The sequence below is a fragment of the Tachypleus tridentatus genome, chromosome 6 (genome assembly GCF_004210375.1).
Source record: "Tachypleus tridentatus isolate NWPU-2018 chromosome 6, ASM421037v1, whole genome shotgun sequence".
In the NCBI taxonomy this organism is placed as follows: domain Eukaryota; kingdom Metazoa; phylum Arthropoda; class Merostomata; order Xiphosura; family Limulidae; genus Tachypleus; species Tachypleus tridentatus.
This window is the reverse complement of record NC_134830.1, coordinates 158,143,140-158,156,876: the sequence shown is the minus strand read 5'-3', so window position 1 is coordinate 158,156,876 and position 13,737 is coordinate 158,143,140. Positions and strand designations below refer to the sequence as shown.

Below are 13,737 nucleotides of genomic sequence, written 5' to 3'. Positions count from 1 at the left end.
TGGTTCACATACTAAACTTCAGCAATTTTATGTCATTTCCTTATTACAACACTCAGTTTAAAGAACTGAGCAAAAATGTTGAAACAATCATTTATTTTCTGCATAAAATATAAAGCACAAAAAACACACCCAAATCTTAAGGTTTTCTCCATAAATAACGTGGTCATACTAAGAAAGGGATTTCTCGTCACATATTCTGAAAGGAACAGATTACAAAAATCACAGGCTAAAGATATTAAGGCTAACATACCTGTACTTCGATTATCACAGGCTAAAGATATCAAGGCTGACATACCTGTACTGTGATTATCACAGGCTAAAGATATCAAGGCTGACATACCTGTACTTCGATTATCACAGGCTAAAGATATCAAGGCTGACATACCTGTACTTCGATTATCACAGGCTAAAGATATCAAGGCTAACATACCTGTACTTCGATTATCACAGGCTAAAGATATCAAGGCTAACATACCTGTACTTCGATTAACTCTTCTTGAAGTTTCTGTAATCTTTCTTGTTCAGTTTCAACTCTAGATTTAGCACTGCCAACACTTTCTTCTTTTGACATGAACTGAAAAATGCTGGTATCCATTTCCTGACCATAAGCAATTTCTACAAGTAAACCAGATGAAAGAATACTTGTACAAATTATATCTACTTTCAACAATCAGAACAATATTACTTTTATCAAGAACACTGTTAATAAAATAAGGAACACTCGAAATAAGTCATTTTTCACTCTCACGTCAGACAAAGCACTGAAGTTCACAGTGCTCAAGCAGTGGGTGACTAAAACCATAATTTCTCTTCTCAAATATCTTAGTTCAACATGACAAAACTGCTTAAAGATCGTCTCTCGACCAACAACCAAACATTGCAACAAACCATAAAGAACTTGTCAAAATTCTCTTTGCAACAATGATTTCTTCCAATAAATATAGGACATTTAAGTACAATTTTACCTTAAGCTGTCTTGAGATCAAATTACAAGATTTTAGCAAATAGTAACATATCAATGGTTATAAAAAAAAGATGGTATATTTAACATTTAAATTATCAAGTGTTAACAATGCTTACGCACATTTTGTAACACAATGGCAGTACTACTTATAACTTTATGAGAAATATACCACATTCTTTGAATTAACAATATTGTAGCAATACGTGCTTTTCATTTGTAATGTTACACACAAAGAATGGCCAGAATAAAATGAGTAACAGTGAATGAACACCAGAAATACACATACACACGAAACTTGCCATTTCATACTGGCCATATCGTTGCCACCAGACTGTGGAAGTTTTTATAAGGAAGTGGCAACTGCATTGCCATCCTCCCAAAAAGGTTATATAAATAAAAGAAAGTTTAAAATAACATCAATTATGTTTTTTCTAAATGAATTCACCCAAAACCAGTTAGTTCACTTTGTTTTTTTTTCTTTCCTGTCCATTAGTTAAATGGGTTTCTATTTGAGAAACTCACTATCACAAGAAGTGACACCTCTGTAGCCAAAGATACACTTAAGTGATGAATTTATCCCACAGCTGATTATGTTCATCACTTGTAGTTAAATTCAGTGGGTCACTTTTCTACACTTTTGTGTACAATATGGTTTCTAAGTATTCACCAACAGATATAATGTCATCCCTAAGACACTTTACAGTTGTTTTTTTTAAGATTTCATCTTGCAAAAACCTTTTTTAAAATTTTCAATTAAAAAATAAAAACTATTCATTACACCACACTAGAGTAGAATCTTTATTATCTTTTTAGAAAAAAATACGAAAAGTGTCCTTCACTCAATTTGTAAAATATTTCTGTGGCATATAAAATATCTAGGGTTTTATCCCATTCATTGATGACCCATTCACATGGGTTTACAACTAATGACTACATCCAGCTTTGTTATTTTACTTCAACACGAGTTTATGGCTAATGACTACATCCATGCTTTATTTTACATTCAACATGGGTTTACAACTAATGACTACATCCATGCTTTGCTATTTTACATTCAACATGAGTTTATGGATAATGACTACATCCATGCTTTGTTATTTTACATTCAACATGAGTTTACAGATAATGATTACATCCATGCTTTGTTATTTTACATTCAACATGAGTTTACAGATAATGCTTACATCCATGCTTTGTTATTTTACATTCAACATGAGTTTACAGATAATGATTACATCCATGCTTTGTTATTTTACATTCAACGAGTTTACGGATAATGACTACATCCATGTTTTGTTATTTTACATTCAACATGAGTTTATGGATAATGACTACATCCATGCTTTGTTATTTTACATTCAACATGAGTTTACAGATAATGATTACATCCATGCTTTGTTATTTTACATTCAACATGAGTTTACAGATAATGATTACATCCATGCTTTGTTATTTTACATTCAACATGAGTTTACAGATAATGATTACATCCATGCTTTGTTATTTTACATTCAACATGAGTTTATGGATAATGATTACATCCATGTTTTGTTATTTTACATTCAACATGAGTTTACAGATAATGATTACATCCATGCTTTGTTATTTTACATTCAACATGAGTTTACAGATAATGATTACATCCATGTTTTGTTATTTTACATTCAACATGAGTTTATGGATAATGATTACATCCATGTTTTGTTATTTTACATTCAACGAGTTTAAGGATAATGACTACATCCATGTTTTGTTATTTTACATTCAACATGAGTTTATGGATAATGACTACATCCATGCTTTGTTATTTTACATTCAACATGAGTTTACAGATAATGATTACATCTATGTTTTGTTATTTTACATTCAACATGAATTTACGGATAATGATTACATCCATGTTTTGTTATTTTACATTCAACATGAGTTTACGGATAATGACTACATCCATGCTTTGTTATTTTACATTCAACATGAGTTTACGGATAATGACTACATCCATGCTTTGTTATTTTACATTCAACATGAGTTTACGGATAATGACAATACCTGCATGAAGATGTTACTAAGCTTTCTTTCTAACAAACACAATATTATGGATTTGAGGTATATATGTGTTCCAATCAAGAATAATCACCCGTTAATCATTCTCAGACTATCCAGAACACACAGCTCTTGGAGTGGTTTAACACCACAGCATGAGATACATAGCTTTACAGTTTGTTAACCCCTCCATTATGGGGTTGAGTGGAATCCACCCAGCTCATAACAAAAACAGTATCCATGAGAGTAATTATGCTACGACTTGATAATTTATGCACAAGTTCAGCCACTGCTGGCTAACTTCATAAAAGTTACAAAATGGTGCACATGCACTCATTACTGCATCCAAGAATATAAAACTGACCTTTACAAAGTGACCAGTCTTGGTTCTGTTTTAGCAGACAAGTACTTTGTTAAATACAGTCACATTTCAGTTACAGTTATGATACATGATATATGTAAATACAGTATTTATTGATATGTCTTTACACATTTCTTAAAACACAGAAAAGTAAATAAAAAAGTAGAGGAAAGAATTCTCTTTTTAGTTACAACTTTTGTACTCGGTTACTGTTTGTCGTAGGTTGCTAAACCTTAAAATATTTTAAACATGATCAATGTAGAATGAAATATCTTTTTAGGTTTTATATATGCATTTGAATACCAAAAAATCACATTATTATATCAATACCATAGAATTCCATTATAATTTTAAAAGTTTAATGACTGAGCTATATTTCAGTCTAAAAAAATATGAAATTTCAAACAGCCTAAAGACTCAACTTACCAGAACAAAGGTTTGTTTTGAAAGAAAGAGACGCCGCTGTTATATTTAAAAATGGCTGAGAAAACCACCTGTACAATATTCTGGGCTTTTCATCAGCCATTTGTGTGTCATAAACAGAATTAAATGCATAGAAGGGACTATTTCCAAACATCAAAGGAGATGACAAAAGATGAGCAAGGCCATTATGTTTGATTCAGTACATTAGCAACATCTTAGCATATAGATATTACAGACAGTTTTAATTTATATTCTAGGTTTTAAAGATCAACAGTTTGAGTTCCTAATTCATACTGATCAATACACTTTGTACTTTGACATCACAAACATCTAATATGAACCAGAGCTGCATTCAACATTCCACATGACACAGAAAAATCAATGTTTAGGTGGTGGTGTTTTTTAAATATTTACTTTGATATTAAGAAACTAAATAATGTATAATATGAAAATCTGAATTATAACCTACAGTTTCATACCAAACTTAATGAAATAAATTCATAAAATAATGGTTCAATAAAATTTTGAGTGCAAGTCAACAAACAAGATGACATGACCACTGACCAGCAATCCTTTGAGATGGGATTGAACCTGTGTGCACATTGCTATGTAAGATAGTTTAAATTGGTTTTTGAGGTGTTTTATGTGGTGTCAGATGTAAGATAACAATCATTAAATTATTTTTTTGCTTAAGGTTAGTTAAACTGTACATTGATGAGACATGCAGTGTGTCTGCTGAAATTATATGATGTGTGGTAGCATTTGAAATGTGGTATTATAGAACAAATGATGAAAAATAAATATGGAAATAAAAAACTAACAATGGAACGTGCAAAGGAAGAAAGACAGATACCGGATACATATAAGAAATGAAGGATGCACTGCATTGAACACATGAATAGATCTGAAAGAAAGCTGACACAAAATTATCCGACACAAAGTAGAAGAAATAAGTTTTCAGACTCACTTGGTTTGATGACAATAGAAAATAGATTGAAAAAGAAAAGTTGGTACATGTAACAAAGAATAGAAGAGAACAACAGAGAACCACTGTTGCAGCCTCTAGTGATGCAACACGAATGATTCATCGGTTATACTTTCATAACTATAAATGAAAATAATCAAGAGGAGTTTTTATGAACAAAAATTAAACACAATTTTCTTTAAAACTAGAGAAACATCAAACAATGATAAGTTTGATAAACTGTTCTGGATCCTTGTACACACGTGTACGTTGGAGAGTTAATATGACTACAAGTTGAATCTTGAAATACTTTAACAAATGGGTGGAAAAGGGTCATCACACAAATATCGATGAGTTTCAAAAGTTGTCAACAAATATCAAAGGTTTCACAATCGAAAATATTGAAGATAGACAGTCCAAACCCTAATGAAACAAGAACTTTAAACAAAAATACATTTTTAATTAATTAAATTTCTTGAACAAGAAATAATCATTCCATTACTGTTCCAATTAGCAGATATGTTTTAGTTCCTTTGAATTGTATTTATCATGGTACCTTTCAGTTGAAACTGTATCACCACACTAATCGTCAGAGAAGCAATGTACACAGATTTCAAATGTTGGAAAATTCTGCTGAAACTTAAGCAGCAGATATCCAAGGTGAGGTATGCAGACATGTCAGATTTTTCCACCATTTTTTTAAACTTATTTATTAAAGGTTCTGTTTAATCTGTTTATATGCAGTTTTGCTTTAACAAGTGGTCCATAAAACAGTTGAAACTGTTTCATTCCAGTTGTCTTTGTTGTTCTCGGAAGCAGATATTAGCTACTCTGCCTGCAGAACTGGTGAAACGAATTAGCAGATAATTCTAGAAAGGTTCAATGACTGCGACATCCTATACTGGCCAAGTAGATGATGTCTGCATGTTATAGCCAATAGATACTGTGAAACAATGACAAGTCATTTGGTGACACTATTGCAAAGAAAGGATATGAGGCTTCCTTCATTACAGGAACTTGGTATTTTCAGAGATCTGTTCAGTTTCAACCTAATCAGTCCTTAAGATGTTTGTCTCACGAAAAGAAAGCTGACAAACTATTCAAAGATCCAATAGAGGCCATTGTGTGAGAAACTATGAAAGTATGCCCCTCTTTTTTTGCTTTGTCATCAATGAAGATCATTTCACTAAACATTACACATTTCCAGTCTAATAACTTCTCATGCAGCTTGAAAAATCAATTGCGTTTTTAAAATCACATCACTCTTTTGTTCTCCTGCTTGACCATCCTGATAAGTTGACCCATCTGATACTTATAAAAATATCAGTTCACCTGAAAAGATGTCTTGTGTTTATATATTCATACACATAGTTTTGTTTTTAAACAGTGCAATGCAGTATCGTGAGGTGGCAAAACTACAACTGAAAAAAACCTTGTGTATGATTCAGAGACCTATCCTAATTTGTAAACACACTACATTAAGCCTGCTGGTTTTTCATACGTCCCTCACATAAAAATGTCTGAATGACACGTGGCATAAAACAAGCTTCATTTTAATAAAAATATTTTCAAAGAAGAATTCTAACTAACATGTTAAACAAATTTTAGAACAAAAGGCACGTATGTGATAAACGTCATTACCGTACAAAAATAATTCTATTAGAAATTGACTACATAAAATATAGCCTGATTTTAACACAAATGTAACAACTAAAAGTTCCAAGAAATGTGTGTACCTATTTGTGGACCCAGGGGCAGACCTCCTGATAATAAGAGCAATCCTAAACAAAAGGAAAAAAAAAACTAATTTCAGATTTCTTGAAAAACATGGGGAGGAGTTAAGAAACGACATATCCCCTTTTAAAAAAAAACAACAAATATAATGAATCAAAACGTCATAAATTAAGTTCAAATTAGAAATTAAAACTGAATAATGTATATAGTACGATAATTCACAAATCAACATCTGGAAAAGTATACATTTTCTTAACATGAGTGTGAACAAATTATTACATAATTCATGATTAAAAATATGTAGTGTGTTTAAAAAAGAAGAATAAGACATTATAATACAAGCTGATATCATAAGAATATGTACAATGTATTGATATGTGATTTTGTTAATAAAATATTATTAACCTAAAAAACATTAATTTATTCATTGAAGTATTTAAAATGAAAGAAACATGACTTTACTATAAACAGAGAATACACGTGAACACGTACACATGGGATTTAAGAAAAGGTGAAAATACATTCCAATTCTTAAAACAATGAACAGGATAAAATGTGAGAACATTAAAACAGACAAAATAAAGTGGGAAAATATCAGCACTCTAAGTAATACATACATGTAAACATACAGGTTTAACTAAACATGGTAATCTGACTAACATTAAAACATAATAGAACAATAGTGACAGCAGACTTTGTTTAACAACTAAAAGTGGGAAAGATTTATCATGTACATACAGGATGAACCCTAAACTGAAAACTAGTACTACAGAAACAAGTAGCAAAGGAAAAATCAATTTTTTTAAAATGGCAGAAACTGACATAATGACACAATCACTCACCAGTAAAAGAAACTGACATAACGATACACGTCACTCTCCAGTAACAGAAACTGACATAACAATACACATCACTCACCAGTAAAAGAAACTGACATAACGATACACATCACTCAACAGTAACAGAAACTGACATAACGATACACATCACTCAACAGTAACAGAAACTGACATAACGATACACATCACTCACCAGTAACAGAAACTGACATAACAATACACATCACTCACCAGTAAAAGAAACTGACATAACGATACACGTCACTCTCCAGTAACAGAAACTGACATAACGATACACGTCACTCAACAGTAACAGAAACTGACATAACGATACATGTCACTCAACAGTAACAGAAACTGACATAACGATACACGTCACTCTCCAGTAACAGAAACTGACATAACGATACACGTCACTCAACAGTAACAGAAACTGACATAACGATACACTCTCCAGTAACGCCACTCAACAGTAACAGAAACTGACATAACGATACATGTCACTCAACAGTAACAGAAACTGACATAACGATACACGTCACTCTCCAGTAACAGAAACTGACATAACGATACACGTCACTCAACAGTAACAGAAACTGACATAACGATACACGTCACTCAACAGTAACAGAAACTGACATAACGATACACGTCACTCAACAGTAACAGAAACTGACATAACGATACACGTCACTCACCAGTAACAGAAACTGACATAAGGATACATATCACTCACCAGTAACAGAAACTGACATAAGGATACATATCACTCACCAGTAACAGAAACTAACATAAGGACACACATCACTCACCAGTAACAGAAACTGACATAAGAACACACATCACTCACCAGTAACAGAAACTGACATAAGAACACACATCACTCACCAGTAACAGAAACTGACAGTTGGTATGAAACAGGTCAACTAGTCAACTGACAGGTGATCTGCAGCAGGTAAGCTGACAGTTGGTATGTAACAGGTCAACTAGTCAACTGACAGGAGTATGTAACAGATCAACTAGTCAACTGACAGTTGGTATGTAACAGATCAACTAGTCAACTGACAGATTATCTTCAGCAGGTAAACTGGCAGATTATATGTAACAAGTCAACTGACAGTTGGTATGTAAGAGGTCTACTAGTCAACTGACAGTTGGTATGAAACAGGTCAACTAGTCAACTGACAGGGGTATGTAACAGATCAACCATTCAACTGACAGATGATATGCAGTAATTTGAATAATCAACTGCTACTTCAATTAGACTTTGATTGTACAATGTTCAAGTCAACCATTTTGATTAAATTAAGGAATGTTTGAACAGAAAAGTAATGCCACATATAACTCTGCTTACTTAACTGATGATAATTCATGAAATAAGCTTGCCACTGTGACAAATAAAATTACACTAGACTAAAAATATGATTGCATTTGCCAACCTCAAAAACAACCAGTTTATTCTCAAAAACACATCCATTGTTTTGTATTTGTTATATCACTAGTAGCACAAAACGTTTTATTAACATTACAATTATTGATGACAAGAAACCAACTTCAAATAAAAATGTATCTCAGAACAGCTGGTATAGGTATTGACACTTTTATTGATAAGGAGAGAACAACATTTTGACCTTCCTAGGTCATCTTCAGGTTAAGAATAGAGAATTTGCAAGTGACCGTTGATGGACATATGTATTAAGGATGAGATTATAAATGGGTATGGGGGCGTTGTAGTTAGATGTTAGGTTATTAATTAGTACAGGTGTAAAGGTGTTCCTTTACATTAGTTTAATTTTGGTTTTAGTTGCTGTACAAGTAGGGCTTCTTTGATTTTACATTTGTTTTCATTTGTTTCCCTACTTAGCATCAAAGTGTTTTCTATGGTTGTGTTTATTTGATTTGCAGTGTTCAAAAATGTGTAATGGTTTGTATGTGTGTGTGTGTTCTTTGAATCTAGTTTCCATTTTTCTGCTTGTTTGTCCAGTATCGAAGTCATGTCAGTTGTTGCATTCTATTTTATAAATTATGTTGGTGTTGTGTTTGTCAGTGTAGTTTTTTCATAGTATGGACTTCAGTTTTGTATCTGGTTGTTGAATATATTTGGTGTTTACTGAAATGTTGTGTTTTGTTATAAGTTTTTTTCCACATGTTGGTTATTTTTTCGCTGATGTCAGGAACATATGATATATGCAGCAGTGTAAGGTTTTGTAGTTTGTTGTATCTTGGAATTTATTGTTGCTCGTTTGTTGTTGGTCTAGGTATGTGCGTAAATTTTTTCAACGTTTTTTTTTGAGGAAATTTGTTGATGTTCATGAATTGCTAAGTAAGAATTTTCTCACTACAATATAATTTGATTGAGCAAACTGAAGTCAAGGAATGCCATATCAATCTTTGGATAAACCATTTGAGAGAAACATACAAGAACAAAAGGATATAATTCTCTTACAAACAATTTGAGAAAATTTCAATTCAGTGATTCCTAACACATGGAATAAACAGACTTTTCTCAGGCTACCAAAGAACCTTTGAAGAACATTAAAAATAAAATAAATCCAACATCTCAAAATTGTAGAAATCTCAGTGAATAACCAACACATACCACTATCTTGTAATAAATGTTTGCATGCTTTTGGCTAACCCTTGAATTAGTTCTTTTGATTCACATTTTTATTAACATAAACCACTATCCTTTAAGTAAATTATATGTCAGGTGCACACCACTGGTTCAAAGGTTGGAGTGGGTTACATGGCACATAAAATTGAACACTGATTAAACTAATAAATAAACCCAACAACATTTTCTACTTCCAAACATAAGGTTCTCTTTTTCCAACAAATGAAAAACCACATTATCTTTCATGCCTAACATGTTTGACTTCGGTTGTTTAGACCTATCATAATTGTCAAGGTACAGTTTTCGTCTGTCAAAAATGGATTGTTTAGTGATGATATATCACTTCAATAGCTCATGCTGTAACGTGTTTTCTATAAGAAGAGAAATGAATGCAAAAATTGTATCTATTAAAAACAGCACCAAAACTCTGAAATATGCTTGTGTGTAGTACTTGATAATACCAAATGAGTTTTTAGTCTGTTTTCTTCCTTTTCTCTTGCCAAAACAATTTACTGACATCAATATAATTTTTTTATATACAAAACAAAATGTGCAATGTATTGTTCATTAATTAGAACCAGTCTTAAAATAGAATAGTTATTAATCTTATACGTGTATATCTGATATGTTTACAATATCATCCAAAGACTGACTTAACGTTTCATTGGTCAAATACTGAACTGATCGTGAAATCACCAATTTTTTTGAAAACAGAAATATATCTTCAATATATTTTGATGTCAATCTTTGACAGTTGAATAAACTGGCCCAGAAACTGTTGACCACATGATCATGTTATGATTAAAACCTTAATGAACACAACAGCTTTATAATGTCTTTCCAAAAGAATCATTTTGGCATGCACAAAAGTGTAGTGCAATGGTTCATGACTTGTTAACTCATCGAGAAATAATACAATGGATATTTGCCCTAACAAAAGAAAACATAAATACCTTCATGACATTTCTGTTATACTAAGTTGGAAGAATTTTATGTTCTTAATTACAAATCCACAGTATTATAATACTACATTAAAATATACAAGGACAAATAAATAGGCTTAGCTTAAATTTTATTTGCAGTTGAGAGTATACAAAGCTCAACGTGCTACATGTGAAAATGAAGTTTAATTAAACACATGACAATTTAAACAATTGCACTTGAACAAATGTGGTGTAGAAAAGGAGGATTAACAGGGAAAATCCCGGGATTCAGGAATCCCTTGCAATGAAGATGAAATGTTAAATCTCAATATCAATCAGCTACAGGTATAATAAAACTAGTAAAAACTGGCAAGATGAATCCATGCAGTTGAAGAGGTCTGGAAATTCTCATCTTCAGAATGAAGTTACAATAGAAATCTTTTCCATGACAAAGCTAACCTTAGTGATTCATCATAATCCATTCAATAAAAATAAAGAAAAGAGATTCCTCACTTCTAACAGTGTGGTGGATTTTTGCAATAATTCAAAACATTCAAGACATCAAGTCTTAAGATAAAACAACTTGTTTACAGTAAGTTTCAGCAAGAGAATTAATACAATATTCAGGATCATTCACTGCAGGAAAACCAAAGACCAAGAGATGGTGGAAAACCTGAAGAGGTTCCCATAGAAGAAGACAAACTTGAATAGATATTGTAAAACACTATTCTCATAATATTTGTTATTCTGAAAAAAAACAACAAAAAACAGTGTAATTTAAGAGTTATTTGACTTCTTTAGTGTATTAGTCTAATTCTAAAAATAAAACATTAAAAAAGCTTTCAAATCCTATATTAAGATAAAAGTACCATTTTTCACACCATTGCTTTTACAGCTAGTGCCAATAACAGTTGTAAGTTTCTTAAATTTTAAAAAGCCTTTGAAATTTATAAAACACAATCTCAGTTCATTTTCACATTGATACTGGTATTTTGTGCTTGATAGAACTGATGACTAAGTATAACAAGTTGGACCCTCAAAAGATTAAATACACTGGTTGTTTGCATGTGATTTAAACAAAGTATTTCCAGATACATAATAAAAACATATAATTAAATTCCATTACCTTCAGCCATTGCTGTTGTACTATCGCCATCAGTTGCTCCTTCCAGCCTTTCTCCTAGCCAATATAGCCTGTCTCCTGCAGCTGAGAGGTTTCGTTTGAGCCAACCCTTTTCTGGGAGGGTAACCTTGTCCTTCAGGTCTATCAGACTAGCTCGAAACTGGTCAAGTTTTTCAGATTCTGGTAACATGTCCTTTACCCAACTGAAATCAGGCAGATTCTCCTTCCATTCTTCGTATTTCTAAACAAGAAAAAGTCAGAATATGAAAAAATATATATATACACATTTGAAGATCTGTAGGAGTTACCATGTTTGAAATTAAAATTTGTTCTCATAATTCATTACTGATAAACCATCTTTCAGATCTGTAAGCTTCCATATTGAAAATCTGTATAAATGAACACAACTTTGAGGTTCAGACATCCATAAACCAATAGAAAATGTTCACAACTTACTAAAACTTAATTTAATTAAAACAATTACATTAATCAATCACATTAATTGCAAAAAAAAACAACAATTTCATGCATTTTATTCATATAGTAAAAACTTTACATCTGTGGGGCTTAATGAAATAGCACCAAGAACTACATTGTGAAAGTAAAATGTGATATTTGCTTACTTTTTTTTGCTCTTTGTGCTGTTCTGTTAAACAATTTAAAATTGTACAGGGTGGCCCGTAAGTCACTACCCATCCATATATTGTGTCTAAACAACATTATAATACTAATGATGAGTTGAAGGCAGCTGTTACAATGGCATTTAGAACAATAACCCCTGTTGAGGAAATGTCTCATAGAACATAGCATTGCATAATATTATGCAGCAAGAATGAGGAACAGCACACAGATACACTGGATATATAAGATATATGGATGGGTAGGGACTTATGGGCCACCCTATATTTATGAGTATATATTTCATATGTGTAATGTGGTAATTCTTGTATTTTATATTATGAAGCGAATGAGAAGTGTGATTTGACTAATTATAACCCTTATAAAAATATTAAATTGAATATTCCATACATAGACATTACAAATAAACAAGGTTTTTCCCTTAGTATGATCTTCCTTTAAAATTTGAACAAAATATACAGTTGAAAAAACAGAAAAACACAGTTGTACAGATTCAAAGCCTGCCTCAGAACTCCAATCACCAGACTTAATTTCTGTTATTCATCAACTCTAGTAACAGTAATGAAATTGTCTAAAACATCTGTAAGGAAAGTAGTTCCTATAAGGTAAACAAAACAGTTAAAAAATAAACTAATATTCCTTAAATATTCCTCAAGTTATACAAACATAATTCAATCTCTTCTGACAATGTAATGATTTGGAACACTTGAACTCTGACCAAGTACTTACACGAGACATTTGAACACTTCCCCCAACAGCCCCCCCAAGAATTATATAACGTATTTTCAATGCTCCCCTGATTACTCTAGCAACTAGTCCAAAGTTTCGAACTTGCTGTTGATTGACGAACCCATCTCTCTTTTCAGCTGCAAGAAGATTTTGACGATTTTTTGGAAGCGAGAAAATCTGTAAATTTGAGTAGTAGCGAAAAGACATTTTTGACACCACCATCCTCTTTCTTTTCCATGAGTTCCTTACGGGGAACTGATCTAATGTTTTATATAACTTGGAAGTTGGTAATGATCTCACATCACACCTAAGAAATAAGACAATAAAAATCATTTGTTTTCATGGATACAAACAACTGACAAAATGCCAAGTTTTAATTAG

The 13,737-nt window shown here is 31.9% G+C and overlaps 1 protein-coding gene across 1 annotated transcript in view; it reads right to left on the bottom strand.

Moving 5' to 3' along the window:
- Opa1 (Opa1 mitochondrial dynamin like GTPase) overlaps positions 1-13,737 on the bottom strand; it is a 71,090-nt gene that overhangs the window by 55,717 nt on the left and 1,636 nt on the right. The window contains exons 2-5 of the mRNA XM_076509074.1: positions 13,357-13,663; positions 11,992-12,229; positions 6,492-6,536; positions 476-615 (exon numbers count right to left, since the gene is read on the bottom strand). Of these exons, the coding sequence (XP_076365189.1) occupies positions 476-615; positions 6,492-6,536; positions 11,992-12,229; positions 13,357-13,663 (730 nt within the window). The remainder of the gene's footprint in view (positions 1-475; positions 616-6,491; positions 6,537-11,991; positions 12,230-13,356; positions 13,664-13,737) is intronic.